The 26,200-nt window shown below is 46.2% G+C and overlaps 1 protein-coding gene across 1 annotated transcript in view; it reads right to left on the reverse strand.

Annotated features, from left to right (window-relative positions):
* Nucleotides 1–356: 356 nt before the first annotated feature.
* LOC311240532 (carbonic anhydrase 4-like) overlaps nt 357–26,200 on the reverse strand; it is a gene marked incomplete at its 5' end in the record, with an annotated part of 52,470 nt that continues 26,626 nt past the window's right edge. The window contains 6 exons of the mRNA XM_084329111.1: nt 357–495; nt 10,607–10,770; nt 12,187–12,265; nt 13,760–13,855; nt 14,261–14,409; nt 15,728–15,824. Coding sequence (XP_084185237.1) covers nt 466–495; nt 10,607–10,770; nt 12,187–12,265; nt 13,760–13,855; nt 14,261–14,409; nt 15,728–15,824 — 615 coding nt within the window. The 3' untranslated portion in view covers nt 357–465. The remainder of the gene's footprint in view (nt 496–10,606; nt 10,771–12,186; nt 12,266–13,759; nt 13,856–14,260; nt 14,410–15,727; nt 15,825–26,200) is intronic.

Here is a 26,200-nt window from a genome sequence, read left to right on the forward strand (position 1 = left end):
CAAGTTTGACTCTGGTTCGCTTGACAATTAAGTTTGGGTCACTTCGGTTCCAAGAACAGGCTGAAGCAGCATATTCAAGTAGATGCCGTCCATGGAAGAACAGTGTCCATCAGGGTAATTCCTTGTACTGTATGAACCAGGGAAACAGTGTGTGCTGTGCTGGGGTAGCTGTGCTGTGCTGGGGTACCCTAAGTTTGACTCTGGTTCGCTTGACAATTAAGTTTGGGTCACTTCGGTTCCAAGAACAGGCTGAAGCAGCATAAGTCATTCAAGTAGATGCCAGGGTAATTCCTTGTACTGTATGAACCAGGGAAACAGTGTGTGTGTGCTGTGCTGTGGTACCCTAAGTTTGACTCTGGTTCGCTTGACTTAAGTTTGGGTCACTTCGGTTCCTTGAGATGCCTCCCTCCCGGTCTGGCGCATAACGAAGCCACTTCTTGACAGTTTCGCTGTAGTCCTGGTCGGTCAGCTTGGGGTCAAACTGTCGAGCAGCAGCTGATAGACACAATAATAAAAAAGGGAGGAAGAGAGGTGAGATGATGTACGATGATAAGAGCACCCCTCACTTCACACGAGTGCGATTTTTTTTAATCACTCAATTACTCACTCTGTAGGTCTACAGTAACAAGCTACAGTCAGCATCCAGTTAGACTGGACAGGAAAGAGAATTAAGCAATCGCCTAGCCTGACACCATCTAGGCAATACAATGTGTATCCATGCACTTCTAGATCTATCACAGTGTTTAGAGGGTCTATCACACCCTCTAAACACTGCTAGACCCTCTAAACACTGTGACAGACCCTCTAAACACTGTGACAGACCCGACAAACACTGTGACACCTCTAAACACTGTTGTAACTGAGGGGTACAATTCCCTGACTGTATTGTTAGATATGATATTTAATACCACTACCTCATGTACTTTAACTTCTGGCCACCCAGTACAAGATATAAGTATGATGAGCACTTTCCCACCTGATGAAACGAATCCACACAAATGTACCAAATCGAAGGTTTAATACAGCAAAAGGTGTATACAACGATCACTTAATTACATTTATGATTTGAAATATGAAATATGCACTTTTATGGCAAATGAGTATTCGTAGGTAAATCAACATTGAATGTCCAATCTCTGGTTACGCAGGGAGTAAGTATACAACCTGGAATATTTAGGAAACGATAGCGATGGTACTTAGATGATTAGAACTGGATACACTAAGGGGGGGGGGGGGTCCCGCTGGTTGTAAGACAGTAGGAGGGGGGGGTTAGAGAAGCCGCTGGCGGTATCCCATCTGGCCGACGGTGTCTTGGGAGAATCCAAAGTCTTGGACACGGTGCCCACAGAACCTCGGGCCGCAGACGAATACAGCTGGACCCTCTGTGGACGGTAGCTGCCGGTCCACAACGGAGAGACGTGAGGCGACCTCACTGGTGTAGAGCGCCGTCTCACCTGGAGTCCTCTCCGGGGGGTAGTTCCAACACTCCGCAGTGTTGGCCTTTATCCATGGAATAATCAAAGCACCCAAAGCATAATCCAAGCCGTGGAAGGCTCGCCGTCGTCCGGGTAGAGTAATCCAATATACAGGTCCAGTCGCTCTTGGCCCGGAGCTCCTCGGATGCAAGCACCACTAGGGGTCTGCCCAGCCTGGTTAAGCGGCCAGATAACATCAGGAACGATGGGGGTACTGATAACTTTAGAACTCTAACCGAACGATGCACCATACATAAATAGACTATTATTAGCTTAATAGAATACGTCCAACTCGACGGTATAGTGCCAAACTATGACTATTCAACTATTAATCTACACGATATCTCAATGCCTATTCTGGGCCAAGTAGGCCTTAGTACACCGCACGTGCGTCGTGGGGAGGCTTTGCGTCTGTCACTCTGTTGGAGGGTAAAGAACTGGACTAAAAGGAGAGTTCTACTTTACTTGCGCCATATATATATGCGCTATGAACAAATAGTACCATTCGTATTTCGCCCGACATATTCCTGCGCGGAACCGGGGCTTGCCACGACATGTTAGGCGGCACGATTGAATTTGGACCTAGGGGTATGGCAACCTGGCGCCAGGTTCTCGTCCAATGGTAGAATGAAACTATTATGGGCTGTTTAGTAGACTAAAGGGATATTCAATGCATATTGTACAAGGAATATACAGGGGATATCAAACGATATACAAATACAATTAAATATATATATATAAATAAATATACATATTCGGTTTAATCTGATCCTTCACAACAGCCGCCCCCTAATTAGTCCCACCTAATTAGCTAAGCAGAGACAGATTAACCGCACTGTCTACCACTCAAGGTCCGCTGTAAGGGTCAGTCAACTCACAAAGTCATAGGGTCATGGTCATCATCGATAGTATCTGGGAGTCGGGGCAGTTCTATGAGCCTCGCCACGGGACGTGTGTAGGTGCGCCCTTGGACGAGTACTTCAGCTGCTCGGACCTTGCCATCGGCACCGGTGATCACTTTGCTTACGCGGCCAGCCGGCCACATAGCTCTGGGTAGTGACTGGTCATTAATCATGACGACTGTTCCTTCTGTCAAATTGTCTCTCTCTTTTACCCACTTCTGGCGGGTCTGTAGAGACGGTAGGTAGTGAAGTAGGAAGCTGCTCCAAAACTTGTCAGCTAGTACTTGGCTGTACCTCCACATTCTTCGGCCGTTCGCTTCTTCGGGCCTGTACATTGTCTGGGGTAGCGCGGGGTCCAGCCGCCCCATTAGGAGTGTGTTGGGGGTGACTGGGTCGACATCTGCTACATCACTGGAGACGTAACCGAGGGGCTTTGAGTTCAATACTCCCTCGATCTCCGTGAGGACTGTCATTAGGACTTCCTCCGCCACAGTCTGGGCTCCAAGTACGGCGTACAGGGCTGTCTTTATAGAACGTACTTCTCGTTCCCAGGTTCCACCGAAGTGGGGTGCGTTCGGGGGATTAAACTGGAAGTCAATCTGGGCTGGAGCGAGGTGGGTCTTAAGTTCTGGGCCCATAGCTTGGAAGCTCTCTCTCAGCTCTCTTTCTCCGCCTTTGAAGTTGGTCCCGTGATCAGACAACAATGTAGACGGTTTTCCTTTCCGTGATGTGAATCTCCGGAAGGCCATAAGGAATGAGTCTGTGCTCATGGTCGGAAGGAGCTCGATATGTATCGCTCTGGTGGTCATGCATTTGAATACAATACCCCACCGCTTCTCGGTGCCTCTTCCTCTCTTTATATACAACGGGCCAAAGCAGTCCATGCCTGTGGAGTGGAATGGCTTGTCGCCGATTCGGAGGCGACAGGGGGGTAAGTCAGCCATCCGTGGTATGCTGGGCTGCGCGCGCCACTTACGGCAGTCTAGACAGGTTCGCTGGAAGCGCCGTACTTCTTCTCTCCCTTGCAATATCCAATAACGACGTCTGATCTCCGCGAAGACTCTCTCTGCTCCTGCGTGGTGTACATCCTCGTCGTATTTCTTTATGATCAGCTCTGTGACCTTGTGTCGGCTGTTCAAGACGATCGGGTGCTTAATGTCATCTGGTAGATCGGGGGCTCTCCGCAGGCGACCACCCACTCTGATGAGATTATGGGCGTCACTCTCTGGTGCCAGGTGAATCAGTCTGCTGTCTGATGGGACGGGGTTTCCTCCCTGTAGACAGTCTAGCTCATCGGGGAACGAGTCTCTCTGGGCTCGTTGTAGTAGAAGAAGTTCTGCTTCTTCGTAGTCAGCTGCTGACATGTCAGTGGTGGACTGAATCTCTGGGTGGTGCCGCAGGAATGTTCTTTGCTGCGCACTCTCTAGGGTAATGCAGTCATCTATGTTGGGGTCTGTGGAGGCGACAGTGCTCAGTCCACAGAACATAGGTTTCTTGTTCTCAGCCTCCTCGTTACTTGCTTCCCTCGGGGTGGGCGTAGGCCAATCTCCTTCCGGGAGCTTGAGGAATGCTGGTCCGTCACTGTAGATGTTGCGACGGGTTAGGTCATCCAGAGACATTCCCCGGGTGATGACGTCAGCTGGGTTGTGTTTGGTGTCCACATACCGCCAGCTTGCTTCTTCTGTTAACTCTTGAATCTCGGTGACTCTGACTCCCACGAAGACTTTGTATCTGCATGAATCGGACTTGATCCATGTGAGTACTGTCGTGGAATCTGACCACAAGATTGTTCTATGCACCGGGATGGTGAGTTCACGTTGGATTAACGTGGCTAGATGCGCTCCTGCGAGGGCTGCGCAGAGCTCTAGACGTGGGATAGATTGTTGCTTACGTGGGGCTATTCTTGAGCGGGCCAGGATGAAAACAGTGTGTATCTTTCCTCCCATCTCTTGGGCACGCAAGTAGGCCACCGATCCGTAGGCTACTTCGGAGGCGTCGCTGAAGACGTGTAGCTCAATCTCGCATGTCTCTGGCCTCACTGTGGATGGGAAGTAGCTGCGGCGTATATTGACACCTGGGAGTGAGCGGAGTTCCGTCTCCCACTCTCTCCATGTTGAGGCAAGGTGTGCAGGTATTGGGTCGTCCCAGCCCTGGTCCTTGTCCCATAGTGCTCATACAATCATCTTTGCCCTGGTGGTGTAAGGTAGAATACATCCCAACGGGTCATATTGTCTGGCGAGTGTTCTGTACACACTCCGTCTGGCGGTCGGTATCGCCGCCGACCTTCCCTGCTCTGGAGCCAAGGGTTTGTGTCTATAGTGGAGTCTGTTTTGAAGCGCCAGACTAGTCCTAGTGTCATTTCTTGGGCTTCTCCTGGGATTGTCGCCATCCAGGTCTCGCTGCTGGATAAGATAAACCCAATGGAAAAACATGCACAACAACAAGATCGCTAACGCTGTGGCGTCCTTGACGAAGACGGACAGGAGCACTTGGATTGGTCCCCTGGCGCGGCTCACGTGGCGCCTGTCTGCTCCCGGCTGCCCTTGGGGGGGAAGGACGACGGGATGGGTTAATCGCAGATACGCATTGTATGCATGGTTCGCATGTGTGCCAAATGGTGACCTCGGAGCAGGTCCTAAATTATTATTATATTATTTATATTAGGAGAGCCTCGGCTTCTTCTTGAGTCGAGACGCTTTGTAAACAGTTGTCCACGTAGAAACTGTTCTTCACACTGTGTTGGACCTCTTCATCTGCTGCTGGGTCCTCTGTGACGTGTTTCTGTAGTGCAAATGTAGCACAGCACGGGCTGCATGTGGTTCCGAAGGGGAGTACTTCCCACTGGTAGATGGATGGGTTCTCATCTCCGATCTTCTCTCTCCATAGGAACCGTAGCAGAGGCTTGTCCTCCTCTACTAGTCTCACCTGCAAGAACATCCCTTTGATATCCCCGCTTATAGCCACCTTGTCCTGGCGGAAGCGCAGTAGCACGCCTAGTAGGGAGGGGCCGAGTGTGGGGCCGGGCAAGAGCTCTTTATTCAGATTTTGGGATTCGATCTGGTAGCTGCAGTTAAACACAATGCGATCCTTGCCGTTGTGATGGACCTTGTGATGCGGCACGTACCATGATTCGGTCGTCTGATCGGCCTCTTTAATGTCAATCTTTGTTACGTGTCCCGCTGTGATTAGCTTCTCAATCTCAGCTCGGTACACACTCTCTTGAGCGGGGTCTTTGGCTAGGCGCCGCTCTGTGTTCAGTAGATAGCGCTCCGTGGCGTCTTTCTTTGCGTGAAAGGTGGGCATTCCCTCTCGCCTCAGGAGTGGAGTTGCGTATCTCATCACTCCGCCGACTGTGACTCTCTTTGTCCCCTGCTCGAGTAGGTTGATGGCGTAAATGTCTTCTTTAGAGCGAATATCTTTCTTTTCGTTCTTAAAGGGCATTGTCTCTAGGGTCCATAGCCTCTTGACATGCTGCAGGAGAGTGGTGTCTTCTTCTGTCGTTCTGGAGTGGAAGCAGCTAGTGGCTGCTGTTCGGTTGAGAGATTTAGCGAGGGGGCCTTGTAGGGTCCACCCTAGGCGGGTCTGAGTTCTGCATGGTCGGAGCCTATCAACAGGGTCGGGGTAGCGCCGTCTATGAGCGGGATAGGTAATTGGCGCAGGTGCACATATTTATCCATCAACTTGGTGACAGGGTAGGTGTACTGCGATAGTCCTATTTCTTGGCTGGTGAAAGCATTTGTGATCTTGTACCGTCGCTCTGGCTGCCCGTTGGCTGCGATGGTGAAGGAGACATTCTCGCCCTTTATCGTCTTTAAATCTCTTCTTATTGTCCGAATCGTCATTTCGTTCTTGCTCCCTTGCAGTCCCAACTGGGTCGCAGCGGAGGCGAGCAGAAGGGTCTTCTCTGACCCGTCATCAAGGACGGCGTAAGTGTCCATGACTTTATCTTGGTAGCTCAATGTCACACGGACTACCTTTAAGAGCACTTGGGCTCCGCTGCTGCTGGCGGGGTCAATGTACATGACACTTGCCTTGGTGCCGCTCCGTGGTGCAGGTATAGGCCGTCTTCCGTTACTTTCGTGTAGTATATCTAGAAGAGCTCCATCGCACCGGCTGCACCTTTTCTTTAGGCGGCATTCGGCTGCCATGTGGGGCCGCGCACATCGATAACAGCGCCGGTTGGACTTTATCCATTGACTCACTTCTTCTACATTCATCTTTGTGAATAGGTCACATTGTGACAGCCAGTGTTCTTTCTCACAGTAGGGACACGCTATCTTCCACTTCTCTTTTCTCGAGGGGGTGCTGTGACTCTTACTGCTCGGTACTGACTCTGATTGGTGCATGACAGTCACCGATCTTCTTCCATCATTTATTCTCCTGGGTCCCTCTCTGGAGCTTGGCGTGCTCCGCCCGAAGGTATCCAGTCGTAAGCTGCTGACTTCTCTCGCCAGGAAGTCGGCTAGATCAAGGAGGGATGGCTCGGGGCCGTTGGGGTCCCGGTAATCCCTCTGCCGCCTAAAGCGCTCCTGTCTTGCGGGTGGCAGCTTCTCCAAAATCCTCTCGACGTTAGAGTTGGCGTATAGCTCATGCATGCCCTTCTCCCGTTGCGCTCCCAGCATCCCTACCAGGGACTGCACTTTGATTGACAGGTCGTCTAGTGAGCGATTGTCTGTGGCTGGGGGTAGGCGGTCAATATGCCTTATCTCCTGGATTACGTAATCCCATATACGTCCATATCTCTGATCCAGCGCTGCAAGGGCCGCTGTGTATGGGGTCGAAGAGGTAGCATAGGCTAGCGCTATATTGTGCGCTCGCGGTACTTTCAGGTGCTTCAGTAATATTGCATACTTGTGGCGTTCATCAGCGACATCCACCATCATTGTCTCTAAGCACATCCGGAGCTCCGTGTACTGTGCTCGACTCTCATAGGCGAAGTCTGGGAATGACGGTGTGGCATTGTATGACGCCGTGGATGGCTGATACATCGGCGAGCGTTGGGGGAGAGACCTCCTGGGCGAGTCCCCTCTTGCGCCTCGCTGTGGGCTGGTACTGGCAGGGTACCATGGCCCGCTGGTCCAGGTGCTGTTCCTCGGGGCTGGTCGTGCGTCGTGCTCACCCGTGAATAGAGTCGGGGGTCTGTAGCGCAGCGCCGCGGGGGTATAGCCTGGACTGTATGGGACCTCCTGGTCCGGTGGAGTACTGTGCTGTCGTCGGGCTTGGTTCTCCTCCTCTCCCTCTTCTTCCTCTATCAGATCTTCCAGATCCTGTAATCGTTTATTTAGCTTCTCCGCAGTGTATGCCGCTCCTTCCTTGTAGCTGGGTCTCGCTTGGACCGGTCTGTGAAGGGGGTCTGCGGGGGGTATAGGCTCGGTCTGTTGGTCAAGTTCAGGGTCGCTTGCTCGTTGTGGTGACGCTGCCCTTGACTGTTGTCTCGACGAGTTCCTTGAACCCCTGGTGGAGGGAGAGGGTGTTGCCTTGCGGATCAGCTGCTCCATTAGCTGCGCTTGTAGCTTGTCGCGCTCGGCTTGTATTCTGTCGCGCTCGGCTTCGCGCTGGATGAGAGCGAGTTCGCGCTCTGCGTCTCTTTGGGCACCGGCAGCGGCACGCTGGGTGTCTGCTCGGTCTCTTGCCATATTCTCTTCCATCTGAAGGCGTCTCATCTCCAGGCGTATGCGCTCTTCTTCGCTCCGTTGTTGCGCTTGGAGTTGTTCGCGCTCGCTAAGCGTCTGTGCTTGGAGACGATCGCGTTCGGTAGAGGCTGTCAGGCTGACGAGGAACGCCTGTTGTAGTATCCTCTCCGCTTCGTTGGGGGAAGGCGGTAGTGGAGGTGAGCCGCTCCTGCGTGAGCCGCTCCTGGGGGTACTCGTTGGGGAGTCCTGGAGCTCTAGTTCCTCGGCGCTCTCCTCCTCTTCTTCCGTGCAGAAGGGTTGTCTTCCTCCCGGGGCTGGTCGGGGACTACTTCTTGGGTAGTGGCGGGGGGTAAAGGCATGTCAATTCCCTCCTGGTCCCCACCGTGAGCTTGGTCAGTTACATTAGGACCTACTAGGGCCTCTGTGGTCGGGGAAACCTGGTCGTTAAGGTCAGACATAATTTTACTTTCTACTTTTACCGCGTTTACCGTTTGTCGAAGGCTAGGTAGTTGACTGACAGTGTAAGCCTCTAAGTACTGAGGTGTCTGTCGTCTGCGCCGCGGGCGTTCTAGGTTAGGAGGATCGTTTCGTGGAGTGTTCATCATAGGCCATTTCGATATTAATAACACTATATTAATATTACACTAGTTACCCTCCGGCTCGAAGGACCAATTGTAACTGAGGGGTACAATTCCCTGACTGTATTGTTAGATATGATATTTAATACCACTACCTCATGTACTTTAACTTCTGGCCACCCAGTACAAGATATAAGTATGATGAACACTTTCCCACCTGATGAAACGAATCCACACAAATGTACCAAATCGAAGGTTTAATACAGCAAAAGGTGTATACAACGATCACTTAATTACATTTATGATTTGAAATATGAAATATGCACTTTTATGGCAAATGAGTATTAGTAGGTAAATCAACATTGAATGTCCAATCTCTGGTTACGCAGGGAGTAAGTATACAACCTGGAATATTTAGGAAACGATAGCGATGGTACTTAGATGATTAGAACTGGATACACTAAGGGGGGGGGGGGGTCCCGCTGGTTGTAAGACAGTAGGAGGGGGGGGTTAGAGAAGCCACTGGCGGTATCCCATCTGGCCGACGGTGTCTTGGGAGAATCCAAAGTCTTGGACACGGTGCCCACAGAACCTCGGGCCGCAGACGAATACAGCTGGACCCTCTGTGGACGGTAGCTGCCGGTCCACAACGGAGAGACGTGAGGCGACCTCACTGGTGTAGAGCGCCGTCTCACCTGGAGTCCTCTCCGGGGGGTAGTTCCAACACTCCGCAGTGTTGGCCTTTATCCATGGAATAATCAAAGCACCCAAAGCATAATCCAAGCCGTGGAAGGCTCGCCGTCGTCCGGGTAGAGTAATCCAATATACAGGTCCAGTCGCTCTTGGCCCGGAGCTCCTCGGATGCAAGCACCACTAGGGGTCTGCCCAGCCTGGTTAAGCGTCCAGATAACGTCAGGAACGATGAGGGTACTGATAACTTTAGAACTCTAACCGAACGATGCACCATACATAAATAGACTATTATTAGCTTAATAGAATACGTCCAACTCGACGGTATAGTGCCAAACTATGACTATTCAACTATTAATCTACACGATATCTCAATGCCTATTCTGGGCCAAGTAGGCCTTACTACACCGCACGTGCGTCGTGGGGAGGCTTTGCGTCTGTCACTCTGTTGGAGGGTAAAGAACTGGACTAAAAGGAGAGTTCTACTTTACTTGCGCCATATATATATGCGCTATGAACAAATAGTACCATTCGTATTTCGCCCGACATATTCCTGCGCGGAACCGGGGCTTGCCACGACATGTTAGGCGGCACGATTGAACTTGGACCTAGGGGTATGGCAACCTGGCGCCAGGTTCTCGTCCAATGGTAGAATGAAACTATTATGGGCTGTTTAGTAGACTAAAGGGATATTCAATGCATATTGTACAAGGAATATACAGGGGATATCAAACGATATACAAATACAATTAAATATATATATATAAATAAATATACATATTCGGTTTAATCTGATCCTTCACAACAACTGTGATAGACCCTCTAAACACTGATAGACCCTCTAAACACTGTGATAGATCTATCAGTGTTTAGAGGGTCTATCACAGTTTTTGTCGGGTCTATCACAGTGTTTGTCGAGTCTGTCACAGTGTTTAGAGGGTCTGTCACAGTGTTTAGAGGGTCTGTCACAGTGTTTATAGGGTCTATCAGTGTTTAGAGGATCTATCAGTGTTTAGAGGGTCTATCAGTGTTTAGAGGGTCTGTCACAGTGTTTGTATCAGGGTGGGTGTCGTCTTAGTCTAGTGGTGAGAGCTGTGTTTGTTTCAGGGTGGGATGCTTAGTCAAGTGGTGAGAGCACTCAAACCACAACTACAATCATTGTTGGTTCGACTACCGGTCACTTTTTGACTTTTGCTGACTTATACAAGACGTATGAGGATATAACATAATGTACATTATGTACCTTTTTTCCTGTGGTCGATCATTTACATCTCTCTTGAGACTTGTGGTGCCAGCTAGCTAACATCTATGATGAAATGAAACCTCACCAAATCTTTGCTGATTTTGATCGAGTCCTTGAACACGGTCCAAACCACAGCCTCGTTGCAGGCGGGGGTGGTCAAGGAGCCCAGGTAGCGGTAGTACTTGGTACGATCCACTCCTTCTAGCAGATCGTCCAGCGAAAGGCCTGCTGGCAGGGACGCGTGCTGACCTGAAGACGAAGAGACACAGACACACTTTCTCAGAGACGAAGAGACACACGTCCTCAAAGAAGAAGAGACACAGACACACATCCTCAAAGAAGAGACACACATCCTCAGAAAAGAGACGCAGACACACATCCTCAGAGACACAGACCGGTTAACTGTCTGTCGTGTGATAGTGAAAGGGTTAACCGTCTGTAGTGTGATAGTGAAAGGGTTAACAAGTCTTAAAAAGTATTACGTTCATAATTCTCCATTTAAAGCCTTAAAAGGTCTTGGTTTAACTTGTTGAACCTGCAGCCAGACAGGAGATGATTTAACTTGTTGAACCTACAGGCAGACTGATAGATGATTTAACTTGTTGAACCTGCAGCCAGACAGCCTGATAGGAGATGATTTAACTCTCGTTGGACAAGGCAACACATATCGAAACATCCTCTTACCTTTCAGCATGACGTTGCTCAGGTGGGAGGTCAAGGCGTTCCAACTGGCAGGTGAGTTAGTCGCATTTCCAGACATTTCCTGTCAAAACGCAGTCATGGTTTAGCGCTCGAGTCTATTGTACCCTGTTCTCTCACACACACACACTAAAGCTGTCCCCGAAGCCTGTTTTTGGGATTCGAACTTCGTCAGGGTTTTTCAAACGGACATTTGATCCTACGTTTTTAATTAAAAAAAATCTTTAAAAAAAAAATGTATTTCTTTTTTTATATATATAAATATCCTCAAACTAAATCCTCAATTTGAATAAAGTGAGTCTTTTTCTTTTATTAAATCAACTTTCTTTAATTAATATAATTCATCAGTTTTTAATACTATAATATTAGTGTAGCCTAATCTCTATCTGCAACTGTGAAGAAAAACCCCATTGGTTTAAACAGAATGAATAGACATAAACAATTAAAAATAATAGATTTATTTTTTTAATTAAAAATGAAAATTTTCTAATGTTGATTTAGAATTTGAATGCCAACGTAATGAACGAAGGTCCGAACGTTCGAACGCCCAAACACACACACACACACACACACACACATCCTCACCTCGTTGAAGAAGCCGAAGGCAGCCAGCCCGGCGGGGTCGGCGACGCCCAGCGACGTGTTCCCGCCGTAGGACGACTTGAGGTTCACGATGTGCATCTGAGGGGAAGCCATGCGGGGGTTAATGAACATCTGGGGCTCAAAACGCTCGCCTGCGCCCACTTCTTTGGACTCCTTTTTCAACGCACCTGCATCTTTTTTCTATTGTTTCAATGGTTTTATATGAACCTACAGGCAGACTGATAGGAGATGATTTAACTTGTTGAACCTGCAGCCAGACTGATAGGAGATGATTTAACTTGTTGAACCTGCAGCCAGACAGCCTGATAGGAGATGATTTAACTCTCGTTGGACAAGACAACACATATCGAAACATCCTCTTACCTTTCAGCATGACGTTGCTCAGGTGGGAGGTCAAGGTGTTCCAACTGGCAGGTGAGTTAGTCGCATTTCCAGACATTTCCTGTCAAAACGCAGTCATGGTTTAGCGCTCGAGTCTATTGTACCCTGTTCTCTCACACACACACACTAAAGCTGTCCCCGAAGCCTGTTTTTGGGATTCGAACTTCGTCAGGGTTTTTCAAACGGACATTTGATCCTACGTTTTTAATAAAAAAAAAATCTTTAAAAAAAAAATGTATTTCTTTTTTTATATATATAAATATCCTCAAACTAAATCCTCAATTTGAATAAAGTGAGTCTTTTTCTTTTATTAAATCAACTTTCTTTAATGAATATAATTCATCAGTTTTTAATACTATAATATTAGTGTAGCCTAATCTCTATCTGCAACTGTGAAGAAAAACCCCATTGGTTTAAACAGAATGAATAGACAAACAATTAAAAATAATAGATTTATTTTTTTAATTAAAAATGAAAATTTTCTAATGTTGATTTAGAATTTGAATGCCAACGTAATGAACGAAAGTCCGAACGTTCGAACGCCCAAACACACACACACACACACACACACACATCCTCACCTCGTTGAAGAAGCCGAAGGCAGCCAGCCCGGCGGGGTCGGCGACGCCCAGCGACGTGTTCCCGCCGTAGGACGACTTGAGGTTCACGATGTGCATCTGAGGGGAAGCCATGCGGGGGTTAATGAACATCTGGGGCTCAAAACGCTCGCCTGCGCCCACTTCTTTGGACTCCTTTTTCAACGCACCTGCATCTTTTTTCTATTGTTTCAATGGTTTTATATGAACCTACAGGCAGACTGATAGGAGATGATTTAACTTGTTGAACCTGCAGCCAGACTGATAGGAGATGATTTAACTTGTTGAACCTGCAGCCAGACAGCCTGATAGGAGATGATTTAACTCTCGTTGGACAAGGCAACACATATCGAAACATCCTCTTACCTTTCAGCATGACGTTGCTCAGGTGGGAGGTCAAGGCGTTCCAACTGGCAGGTGAGTTAGTCGCATTTCCAGACATTTCCTGTCAAAACGCAGTCATGGTTTAGCGCTCGAGTCTATTGTACCCTGTTCTCTCACACACACACACACACACTAAAGCTGTCCCCGAAGCCTGTTTTTGGGATTCGAACTTCGTCAGGGTTTTTCAAACGGACATTTGATCCTACGTTTTTAATAAAAAAAAATCTTTAAAAAAAAAAAATTATTTCTTTTTTTATATATATAAATATCCTCAAACTAAATCCTCAATTTGAATAAAGTGAGTCTTTTTCTTTTATTAAATCAACTTTCTTTAATGAATATAATTCATCAGTTTTTAATACTATAATATTAGTGTAGCCTAATCTCTATCTGCAACTGTGAAGAAAAACCCCATTGGTTTAAACAGAATGAATAGACATAAACAATTAAAAATAATAGATTTATTTTTTTAATTAAAAATGAAAATTTTCTAATGTTGATTTAGAATTTGAATGCCAACGTAATGAACGAAGGTCCGAACGTTCGAACACCCAAACACACACACACATCCTCACCTCGTTGAAGAAGCCGAAGGCAGCCAGCCCGGCGGGGTCGGCGACGCCCAGCGACGTGTTCCCACCGTAGGACGACTTGAGGTTCACGATGTGCATCTGAGGGGAAGCCATGCGGGGGTTAATGAACATCTGGGGCTCAAAACGCTCGCCTGCGCCCACTTCTTTGGACTCCTTTTTCAACGCACCTGCATCTTTTTTCTATTGTTTCAATGGTTTTATATGTACAGTAAAGTACAGTACAAATGTCATTCAATCAATCACAGTGCAGGTGATTGATTGATTGAACATTTTATTAACAGATTGCAGAATGGGTACAATACAGTACGGCTCAATACACACAATTGTTAAGGGGATGCAGACCAGAGAAAGACTTTCGTCTTGTTTACATCAGGGTCCCCCATTTTGAATTCATAATGAATTGTAAGTAAGGGTGCAATTAGCACCGTGCAATACATTCTTTGTGGATCTAGCCCCCAGTCTGATCCCTAGTCGAACCCGTACCTCCATGGCGTAGCGCTTGCCGTTCACCGTGTGCTCGGACCCCTTCACCTCAGAGCCGTTGCCCCAGTGCAGGTGGAACTGTAGGCTGTCGTAGGCCTCGGACAGACCCCCCCCGGACACCTGCACGCCACTCCTCAGAGTCACTTTGACTGGAAGACAAACAAACAGAGGGTGGGTTCAGCTACGTACCGCGACGCTACGGGTTCAAATCCTGGCTTATGACCTTTCGTCGAATTGTCATGGTGCACAATTCGTCTAACTAAACTGTCCCTCTATTCATAACTGCCCTCTATTCATAACTGCTAAACTGTCCTCTATTCATAACTGCTAAACTGTCCTCTATTTATAACTGCTATTTGCTAAACTTCTCCGAAGTTGCCTACTGCAGCTTTAATAATCCAAAACACAGAATAATGCATTGAGTTTTAAAGCACATTCTTGCATACAAAAAAATAAGTTATTCCAGAAAGCCAGGGCACAAAACGTTGAATAATAAACTGAACAAGCATAACATGCACACAGAGTCAGACATGATGGGGTTGTACAAGAGCATGTGGATGAAAAACATCTCCATACAGGCCTACATGTCCCCGTCCTTAACCACCCCTAGGTCAGGGGTCTGGACTGGGAGAGAGGTCCTCTAGTCTAGGTCAGGGGTCTGGACTGGGAGAGAGGGCCTCTAGGTCAGGGGTCTGGACTGGGAGAGAGGTCCTCTAGTCTAGGTCAGGGGTCTGGACTGGGAGAGAGGGCCTCTAGGTCAGGGGTCTGGACTGGGAGAGAGGTCCTCTAGGTCAGGGGTCTGGACTGGGAGAGAGGTCCTCTAGGTCAGGGGTCTGGACTGGGAGAGAGGTCCTCTAGGTCAGGGGTCTGGACTGGGAGAGAGGTCCTCTAGGACAGGGGTCTGGACTGGGAGAGAGGTCCTGGACAGGGGTCTGGACTGGGAGAGAGGTCCTGGACAGGGGTCTGGACTGGGAGAGAGGTCCTCTAGGACAGGGGTCTCCAGGGGGTCTTCTTGTTGGGATGGAGGTGATGCACTGAACACAAACTACACCCAGACTGACTGGAGACTCGAGTGAAAGGAATCCTGTTTCTCCTCAAACTAGAAACTCTTTACAAACAGTCTGGTGGCGTTGTTCTAAATGACTACTAATCATCCTGTTTATTTTTGTTCCTCTTTATGTGACTGAATACTATCGTTTATCAATACATGTTCCCTATAGTTTATCAATACAGGTCCCTATCCTTTCTCAATACAGGGTCCCTATCCTTTCTCAATACAGGGTCCCTATCCTTTCTCAATACAGGGTCCATATCCTTTCTCAATACAGGGTCCCTATCCTTTCCCAATACAGGGTCCCTATCCTTTCTCAATACAGGGTCCCTATCCTTTCTCAATACAGGGTCCCTATCCTTTCCCAATACAGGGTCCCTATCCTTTCTCAATACAGGGTCCCTATCATTGCTCACCTGTCTTGCCGGTGTTCTCGCTCTCGTACAGGGCAGAGGTGTTGCCGTAGTTGACGAAGGAGAAGGCAGTGAGGGCAGAGTCCTCGGTGGCATTAGCCTACACAATGTCGATGGGAGACTGTCTGGAACCATTGCAATGGTCTGGGGCGATAGTGGGCCAGTGGCTGTCACCTGGATACAAAATATAGTATAGTTTAGTAATACATAGATATTATATGATGGAGTGTTAAACATTTTTTAAAGTGTCTAAAGTGAATGTTAAAAGTGAGTGTTTAAAGTAGAATGCGCCAACATTATGGGAAATTATCTTATCGTCTTCTCCAGAGTCAGACAAGAAGATAGATACCAGTTTCCTCTCTGTGCATTCAGTAGAAAGATATCCTGCTGAAAGCTAGCCTAGCTTAGCGCAATGAATGGAAACAGAACAGGCAAGCTAGCCTAGCTTAGCACAATGAATGGAAGCAGGTACAGACCAGCTAGCCTAGCTTAGCACAATGAATGGAAACAGAACAGGCCAGCTAGCCTAGCTTAGCACAATGAATGGAAGCAGATACAGACCAGCTAGCCTACTGTAGCACAATGAATGCAAGTGGATACAAACCAGCTAGCCTAGCTTAGCACAATGAATGGAAACAGAACAGGCCAGCTAGCCTAGCTTACTGTAGCACAATGAATGCAAGTGGATACAAACCAGCTAGCCTAGCTTACTGTAGCACAATGAATGCAAGTGGATACCCACCAGGGGATCATCCCTATGTTCCCCCGGTCCTATGTTCCCCGGGTTCTATGTTCCTCGCTTTGATTGATTATAATATGACACTCATAGCAGAATTAGTTATCAATAACCTACCTGTATAAATGTTAAAAGTTGTTGCAAATATTTGTTTTCCCTCATAAATATACCACTATATACATTAATTTCTTATATTAGTTTTAAAATGACCATTTAACAGTTTAACAGTGCTCTGAAAATGCTCTGAGAACATGCGGTCATCATTCACTGTTTTAAGCACAAACACATTAGGGAGGGAGGGAGAGAGACAGGCCCGGCCTGTATGCCTGCACCCTGCCATGTTGGTTTACCATGACTTTTTAGCAAGCAAGGTAGCAGCAATGCTAAGCTAACTGATTGTGCCAGTGTATCCTGTTAAAGAATACATCATAAGCCACATTTTGAAACGTTACTGACGTTAGCCTAAGAGCCTGTGACTTGTACCCATTCTTAAATTGCGAGTATACATGGTCTAATATGTTCTCGCCTCTGGTGGGACAGGTCACATGCTGATAGAAATTCTGCAACACCTTTTTAAGACACGCACTGTTGAAATCGCCCAGAACCAAAATAGCAGCGTCTACGTTAGCTGTCTGTTGTTTGTTTACCTCGTCGTGTAGCTTCGAGAGTGCGGCCCCAGTGCTTGCTTGTGGTGGGATGTACACTCCGATCATGATGATGGACGTTAACTCCCTCGGGAAAAAGAAGGGTCGGCATTTGATGGTGATAAACTCCAGGTCTGGGGAGCAGTGGTTAGACAATTCCTTTGCGTTGCCTATATCGCACCACCAAGCTATGCCGCGTCCTCTCGTCTTTAGTGATTCTTCTGCCGTTCGGTCCTTACGGAGAACGAAGAAGTGATCTGCCGGTTCTATTGCATGGTTTGGGACGTCCGGAGACAACCAAGTCTCGGTGAAACAGAGGACGTTGCAGTCCCGAATGTCCCTCTGGAATTGGATCCGCGCTGCTGATGGAGATTCAGTGTTCAGAATAACAGAACATGAGGTGAGGAGGACCTTTAAGAAAGTGAATATCAGGAAGGCAGCAGGACCGGACGGTATCCCCGGCCGCGTCCTAAAAGTCTGTGCCGACCAACTGGCCCCAGTATTCACTGACATATTTAACCTGTCCTTAGAACATCCCCACCTGTTTGAAGAAGTCCACCATCATCCCTGTACCCAAAAAATCTATGCCCACTTGCCTCAACGACTACTGCCCTGTAGCTCTCACCTCCATAGCCATGAAGTGCTTTGAGAAGCTAGTGAAGGGCTACATCTGTTCCTCCCTCCCCATCAACCTGGACCCCCTGCAATTTGCATACCACCCCAACAGGTCCACAGAGGACGCCATAGCCCATCACACCTGGACAAGAGGCACGGGAACTATGTGAGAATGCTATTCATCGACTACAGCTCAGCATTCAATACCATAGTCCCCTCCAAACTCATAGCCAAGCTCAGGGACCTGGGCTTGAACTATGACCTCTGCCAGTGGGTCTTGGACTTCCTGACGGGCAGACCCCAGGTGGTGAGAGCAGGCAACTGCACCTCCTCATCCATCACCCTCAACATAGGGGCCCCACAGGGCTGTGTTCTGAGTCCCCTCCTCTACTCCCTGTACACACATGACTGTGTGGCTCAGCGGAGCAACAACACAATCATCAAATTTGCTGACGACACAGTAGTGGTGGGCCTGATCTCTGCAAACGACGAGAGGGCCTACCTGGAAGAGGTCAAGGTCCTGGCGGGATGGTGCCAGGAGAACAGACTCTCCCTGAACGTCAGCAAAACAAAGGAGATGATTGTGGACTTTAGGAGGTCAGGGGTCAAGGACTACAGCCCCCTCAGCATCGACGGGGCACCGGTTGAGAGAGTGAACAGTTTCAAGTACCTCGGAGCCTACATATCCGAGGACTTGACATGGACCACACACATTGACAGTGTTGTGAAGAAGGCACGACAACGCCTCTACTTCCTCAGGCGCCTAAGGAAGTTCCAAGTCAGTCAGAAGATCCTTAAGAACTTCTACTCATGTACAATAGAGAGCATCCTGACTGGCAACATCACCTCCTGGTTTGGGAATAGCACTGCACAAGACTGAAGCAGACTACAAAGAGTGACACGTTCAGCGGAACGCACAATTGGAGGGGGGCTTCCCACCCTCCAGAACATTTTCAACAAGCGGTGCAGGGGCAAGGCTAAGAGAATCATCAAGGACTCCAGCCACCCGAACAACTGCCTCTTTGAACTGCTGCGGTCAGGCAAGCGATACCGGAGTCTCAAGGCGAGCACAGAAAGACTCAGAAGAAGCTTCTATCCCCAGGCCATCAGGCTGCTCAACGAATAATAAACACTATGCAACAACCATCAAATGCACACAGCACACACATCCACACGCACACACTCACTTTAAACAAACAACACACTACAGCACCCACTCTCCACACTTTAGATCACCTAAACACACTTTATATTTATTGGTAAAGGATTTGCACTACAACTCGTACACCTTACTGTAAATTGTACCTAAATTGTACCTCATCCCATTTCTGCTTTGCACTATATAGTATTGTATATTAGTATATTGCATAGTATATTGTATATTGTATGGTAACTCAGTTACTTCTAGTCTGCATCGAACATTGTACCTCTATTTTTACTTCTTTTTACATGCTACTTTATTTTATTTCATACTTATCTTGTCTAGCACAGTCTCTGGAGCGTAACAGTAAGAAGCATTTAAAAGCATATAAAATTATTCTGTACTTCTGTATGACAACTATTAAAGAAACTTGAACTTGAAACTACTTGTACCATTTGAGGCTTCAATGTTCCTTTTTGTCTTTCAGCTCCAAGATGAGTTTCAAAGAATCACAATGGTGCACCTTGAATCACAGTTCATGTCCAAGCTGGATGAATACACTCCCAAGCTGTTGGCCCTCTTCCAGTCCAAGGGTGGCGCCGTGGGGATGAGGTTGAAGGCTATCCTACTTGAGGTATTCTTCAATGACTTTTCTGTTTGCTAATATTTTCAGGGATGTTGTGGTCAAACTGCTGCAATATCATTGCTTATATGAAATATACAGCAGGTATTGTTCGCTTGTCATTCTCTCTACAACAAAGAGTATGAAATAGTTGCAGACCTTTTAAATACACAGTTGGCGGCTGGTTAATGTGGGGCACCTGGTTGGAAAATAGTTTTCAAATTGTATTTGGTTAATTTCTGTTTATTTTGAGATGGACTCTTATTTGACCAGCTTATTGAGAACTCCACTGGTTTGCATTCATAACCAATTGCAATGTTTTGGTGCTCGGAGTTCTAATAATAATTACTGGACCATGGAAGGTAATTACACACAACACACGTGTGTGCGTGAGGCGACAAAACACAAACTCATTTCATAATTATGTAATCTGAAAATATGTGAATGTCCCCGAGTTTGATGACTAGTATGGGGGGTTATGGTGTTAAAAGCTGAACTAGTCAATGAACAGTAAGGAAGTAGGTAAAGGCGTCCATAGGCCCACAGTTGATGCAGTTGCTCACATCCTCCACACTGCAATATACTGAAGAATAATGATTATTTGTGTCATTTCAGGCTCTGAGCATCAACATCACCAGAGATCGGGGCTTGGTGATGTACCTTGGGGAATCTACAGATCAGCTCTTAAAGGAGTATGATGTAAGTTGAAGCACATGTTAAAAGAGAGAAAAGGGTTGGGGGCAACTTTAAGCCTGAGGATGTTTTGTGAATACAGCGATTGGTTTTCTTGTCCAAAGGTTGGAAGGAAGGAATTTGGGAGATGTTCAATTATAGCTAGGACCTTCTCTGTACAGTCTAAAGTTTCTTGCCCTTACAGGATGCTGATGGAGATGGTGAGTCGCAGGACCTTGCTGTACAAACAACAAAAATCTACACAATCAAGAAGGAAACATCAGAGGATCCCGACGACATCGGTATTGTCATAGAGGGCGTGAAAATTCTGACTGCTCTGGGTCATTTCCCATGGGCTTGCTCCATGCTAGTTGGGTTGGCATATGCAGTGAATCTTGCCTATCCCAAGGAACTAAGGTACATAGAATTAAAGGCCTTTACATTTTTCTAACCTACCTTGAGTGAACTTGTATTATTTCTGCCATTTTCTTTGGTTTTCTTCCTCTCTTTGATCTCAGGTACACATTCGAAGTCTTCCAGAAACTCTTCCTGGAGCTGGATTGTACAAAGCTGTCTCCAAAAGTGACCAACCTCAAGAATAAGATACTGGTAAGAAAGGTGACCCTTGCAGAGTGAAAGGGAAAAGTCACTGTCAAAAATAACATTGTTTTCTTCAAGTTTTGGTTAAATGTGAGTTTCAGTGATCCGGTTACTGTAAGTAGTTGTTTCATCTCAGATTTGTCCAAATAGCCATACTCATTTGAGCGGAGAGGCTTCATGGTTTTGAATATCGGCACAGAACAGTTCATTTATAATGTGCACCTTGTGTACACTTTACCTTGTGGGGTGAGGCAAGGTCAATTGTTGGGGCATTTACAATGCTGTGAGACTGTTGTCCATTTCATTTTAAGCACCTGACATTGGTTTTCTTCCTCTCTTTGGTCTCAGGTACACATTCGAAATCTTCCAGAAACTCTTCCTGGAGCTGGATTGGACAAGGCTGTCTCCAAAAGTGACCAAGCTCAAGAATAAGCTACTGGCTTAAGAAAGGTCAAGTGTTGGGGTGGGGGTGAGGGGAGGCAAGGTGAAGTGGGGGGTGTGGGGTTATGTTGTGCTTAATTCTTATGTTTAAACTTGCAATAAACTTGCAATAAAATGTTTTGATTTTGCATAAATACATGTTTACCTGGTATTCTTTTTAATATGCATGGTAATCTGTTGACCCAATTCAAGTAAACCAAGCACCGCAAGAAGACATGATATTGGGTATATAAATGAAGAAATTATGGGAACAGTGACATTCAGTGTTTTGAAGTCCTATAATGCCAATTAAAACACATTTACATTATTCATTAGAGCAGGTAAATAAGAATTGCCATGTGTTGTAAATAATGTGTATAGTGTTTACTTAAAAAAATTAAGTTAACTAAGGGAAACTTAATATAATTGAATAGATTTTAATCACATAAGTTTGATTAAAATTAATAATAATAATAATAGATTGGATTTGTAATGCACTTTTTGTTCGCTGGGATCCCAAAGTGCTAATTGATTGAATAAGTGAACTAAATTAAAACCAAAAACTTAAGTGCATGTTATTAATAATAACAGTTCAAATGTGTTGGATTTAGTAATAACATGCCAAATCATGAGTTAATATAGCAAAAAAAAAATGCAAGTACAACTTAATTTCACAAGGGAAATTGATTTAAATTTACTTAAAATGTTGGGCTATATTAACTCATGATTTGGCATGTTATTACTAAATCCAACATATTTTTAACTTTTATTATTATTAACATGCACTTAAGTTTTTGGTTTAAATTTAGTTAACTTATTCAATACATTTTAATCAAATGTATGTGATTACAATCTATTCAATTATATGACGTGTCCCTTTGTTGCCTTAATTTTTTTAAGTAAACACTAGTCACATTATTTACAGTGTAGGCCAGTGAGAGTTAACTCACATTTTTCCTCTACGGCACTGGTTGACTCGTGGCCATGGCTACTTGGTTGGCTCGCGTCCATGGCTGTCTCGCGTCCATGGCTGTCTCCCCCATGGCCTTGCCTGGCGTTGTTCACAGCACTGTCATCGGCCCAATTGTCTTTAATTAGCTAAATCCACCGTCACTTGGTACCAACTGTAAGATTCCGGGTGTTTTCAGCCTTATCAACCCGTCTTCTCCGTTCCGTGAAGTCTCTGCGTTGTGTTTGTTGTTGTTGGTTGATGGCAATCTTACTGGTTGTTACACACTGTATCACCCCGTCGATGCATCCATAAACAGAAGAATTACACTAGAAACGTGATCTCTTTTCTTGATGGTTATGTTTATTTTCATAAACAAAAGGTCTCGTACAAAACGAAACAAATTGAAAGTCTTTAAAAGGTGAAGAAACTAGGGCGGCTACGTGGCGTAGTGGGCAAGGCGCTCGCCACGAAATGCTGGAGATGCTGGGCTCGTCAGTTCGAGCCCAGCGCTCCACATTTGCTTTCAGTTTAGCTGGTCGTCCGTACTAATACCGTACTAATTAGGGGGTGGGAAACTGATGGGTGGGGATCGGGCGTTGTGGACAGCGACTCCTACAGGTCGGTTGGTGCGCCTGCGCAGTAGAATCAGGAAGTGTCGGGGGCAGCGTGAGCCTCCCACGCGTTACTCCTCGCCACTGAGAGATCGAGCTGCGCAGGTGAAAAGATGCGACTGCTGTTACCTCAAGTACCGGAGGGGACTTGTGCTATGTATGACTTAGTCCACATTGCAGCCGGCTTGTGGGAGGCAAGAAACAGCGTCCGTGACAGGGGAGGGTTGAATTGGATGATACGAAATTGGGATGGGAGAAAATATAGAAAAAAAGGTGAAGAAACTAGAACTCTTAACTTGTCTGATACACACTATAACATGTTTAAATCAATATCTACAGATAGATATGTATTATACCGCCATGTTATGATCAAGAAGAAAACCATTGGTTTGCTCTTTCCAATGGCAGAGTTCAATATGGATTTAGTATCACCAGGCGTGATTCACAAACCGTGAATGAAATCTACTTTAAGTACAGTTACTTTTTTATAATGTAAATCTCTCCGCCATTTTTCATCAGATTGCAACGCAGTTTTTTGCTAGACGTTCACAGAAAGGTAGAGAAACTAACTGCGTTCTGTTTTATGGCAATAGCATTCAGGTTTGTGGGAGATAATCCCGAAAAATAAGAGAAATTAAAAAGTAAATCCCAAAGTCAGATGATTGACAGGGGCTGGCATGAGATAGAAATAGTAGTTTTTAGAAATTCAAAAGCCAATTGAAAGTCCTGGGTCTCCTCTTCTCATAGGACTACAAACAAAATGGCTGTGTTATTTCCTAGCATCTATATTCACCTGTTTCCGACTAGATTTACAAAACTCATATTTCACTAATAACAATTTAACCTATTGGTAAACAAACATATTGCTGAAAATATACACTTTGACTGCTGTTTTGACAGGGTTAGGGTCTTTACTCTTGAATACATTTGAAAAAAATTCCACTTTTATTCATAGTCTGTAGACATTGAAGGATGTCGAGGTTTTTTCAATGTATATAATGTATATAATGGGGGAGATGACAGCATCTAAAGGTGCCAGGTCAGAGAGGTAGATGTGGTGGTAGAGGCGGTCAGAGAGAGAGGCAATGTATTTAGCAGCAGACTAAGATAGAGCCCTGGGCCCTCATTTATCAACGTTGCGTACGCACAGATATGTGCGTAACCCGTGTGTACGATCGTTTCTAAGCAAAGTGTGGGACTTATCAATTTGAACGTGTGCTTGACTTTGTGCGTATATTTACGCACTGCTCCGGCCGTGCGTACCTGGCGTCCGGTGGTAGAATATGAAGACTGCAGAACAGCCACGTCCAAACGCGATTAAATATTGTTTCAAATAAAAAGCCAAATACTATTATTTTGTGTCATGTTTCCAAATAAGATTGGTCACAACGAGATGCTTTCTACTTCAATTTCTTGGTTAGAATAGATTACCTCCGTTGAAACTTCACTGAGACTAACAGTCTATTTGTGAGCTCCCGCACAGACGTGATAATAATAATAATAATAATAATAATAATAATAATAATAACAATAATAATAATAGCTTCATTTTATATAGCGCCTTTCAAGAGACCCAAGGTTGCTTTACATAGATAGGGGGGAAATAACAAAGTAACAAACATAGTGGACAGACACAACATATAAATATGATGATGGAATTCATTCAAGTCCTCTCCACCCTCGGGTCTTTGCCACCGGCACGGCCCATCGTGATATTGGAGATGGATCGAGCAATAGACTGTTACTGTAGCTGTCAAAGCTCCATCACAAATGCAGTTATGTGAATAGAAAGGGATTCCACTCAGTCAATGTTGCCATGCGCATTTGCCTGATTCATGTCGTTGCTGCATTCCGGGAGGAAAGGCAATGCTGCATGTTTTCAATTCATTAAATAAAATGGATACTTTTTGCAAGGGTTTACTGACTGTCATACAAATAATTGTCGTATATTTCTAAATGAAAACATGAATAAATGCAAGTGAAATGTACAAGGAAAATGATTAGAAAGACAAATGCTGATTGATAGAAGGGACATTTGGAGTACACCATGTGAAGTTATTTCTGAGACCCTAGGCTTGAGAGGGTAGAGGCAGGTTGACTCCCCAGAAACAGATGGCTGACCTTAAGACAATAAAACTGACCCCTCAGGACTATAGTAAGACGGGCCGAAAGGAGTGGTATGTACTTTGGCTAAAGAGGTTGAGAGACAGTGGCCCCTCACCCAGCCAGCTGGCAGGAAGCGAGGTGGTTTAAAGTAAGTGGTTTAGGCCCCCTCCAACTGACAAGAGAGGAGATCATTATCGTTGAGAACTAAAACAAACTGAGAATAACAGTTGAGATCAAAGGTCATATTTACCCTAAGTAAGGACTTTCAAGTTACGACATGGCAGAGTGGTCAGGGGACAGAGTGAATCGGACTGTAAAAAGAGCCTCTCAGATAGATGAGTCAGCAGCACTCAAGTGAGGCCAAGTGTTCAAAATGCATCAAGGTTTAGCAAATCAGAAAACGGAAGAAACAATAAGAAATGCAGTTAATTGGTAAATATCAGAGATGAAGGGTTAGACCATTTGCAAAATGTGGTGTTTCATGGAGACTAGTAAATCGTCCTACGAGATGGAAATCAAATAACATGTGGTGAAATGCTAATGCTAAATATAAAATAATGAACCCAATAGGCATATGGTTTGTTGTCTGGGCACTGTCTGAAAAGTAGTCTGTTTCTTATCTAGACTATGTAAACATTTTTGTCACAAGCATGAGGATGTTACTCAGGGAAAAACTAATCCTCTCATCAAGTGAAGTGTCAGCAAGATTCAAACTGTGAAACCGTGGTCACAGGACCCAAACGGTTGTGTCAGCGAAACATGTGGTCACAGGACACCAGCAGACAAGTTTCTGCTGGAATGTGACCAAAATAAGGCAGGCAGGGACTCGCTCTCTCTCCCCCCCCTCTCTCTCTCTCTCTCTCTCTCTCTCTCTCCCCTCTCTCTCTCTCTCTCTCTCTCTCTCTCTCTCTCTCTCTCTCTCTCTCTGATAAAAAGGGCTGATGGCGACACACTCAGGAGACTCACACCCAGAAGGGACCTGGGGAAGCACTGACACAGACCCGGAGACACACAGGGGACGGACCCTGAGAGGCGAGCCACACAGAACTCGAGAGCAGAGCCTGAGACACAGCCAGCAGGGAACCTGGAGACTGAGAGACAGACCTGAGAGCGCTGAAAACCTCCCCCACAGAGGGAGACTCGCCAAGCCGGCTACTGCAGAGCCAAGCCGTGACACAGAGGGACTGAGACCCGATGACGGATGAAATCGCCTCGCAGCAGGGGATCCAGACTCCACCGAGGGTAGATGAAAGAACCAAGCGCTCCCAAACCTCCCAGGATCCGAAAGCAAGGTTGCCGTGACAACCAGACCACGGACCACTAGAGAGAACGCGTGTTGGCCTGGAAACCAGGACAA

The sequence above is a fragment of the Notolepis coatsorum genome (assembly GCF_963971535.1).
Source record: "Notolepis coatsorum genome assembly, chromosome: 14".
Lineage (NCBI taxonomy): Eukaryota > Metazoa > Chordata > Actinopteri > Aulopiformes > Paralepididae > Notolepis > Notolepis coatsorum.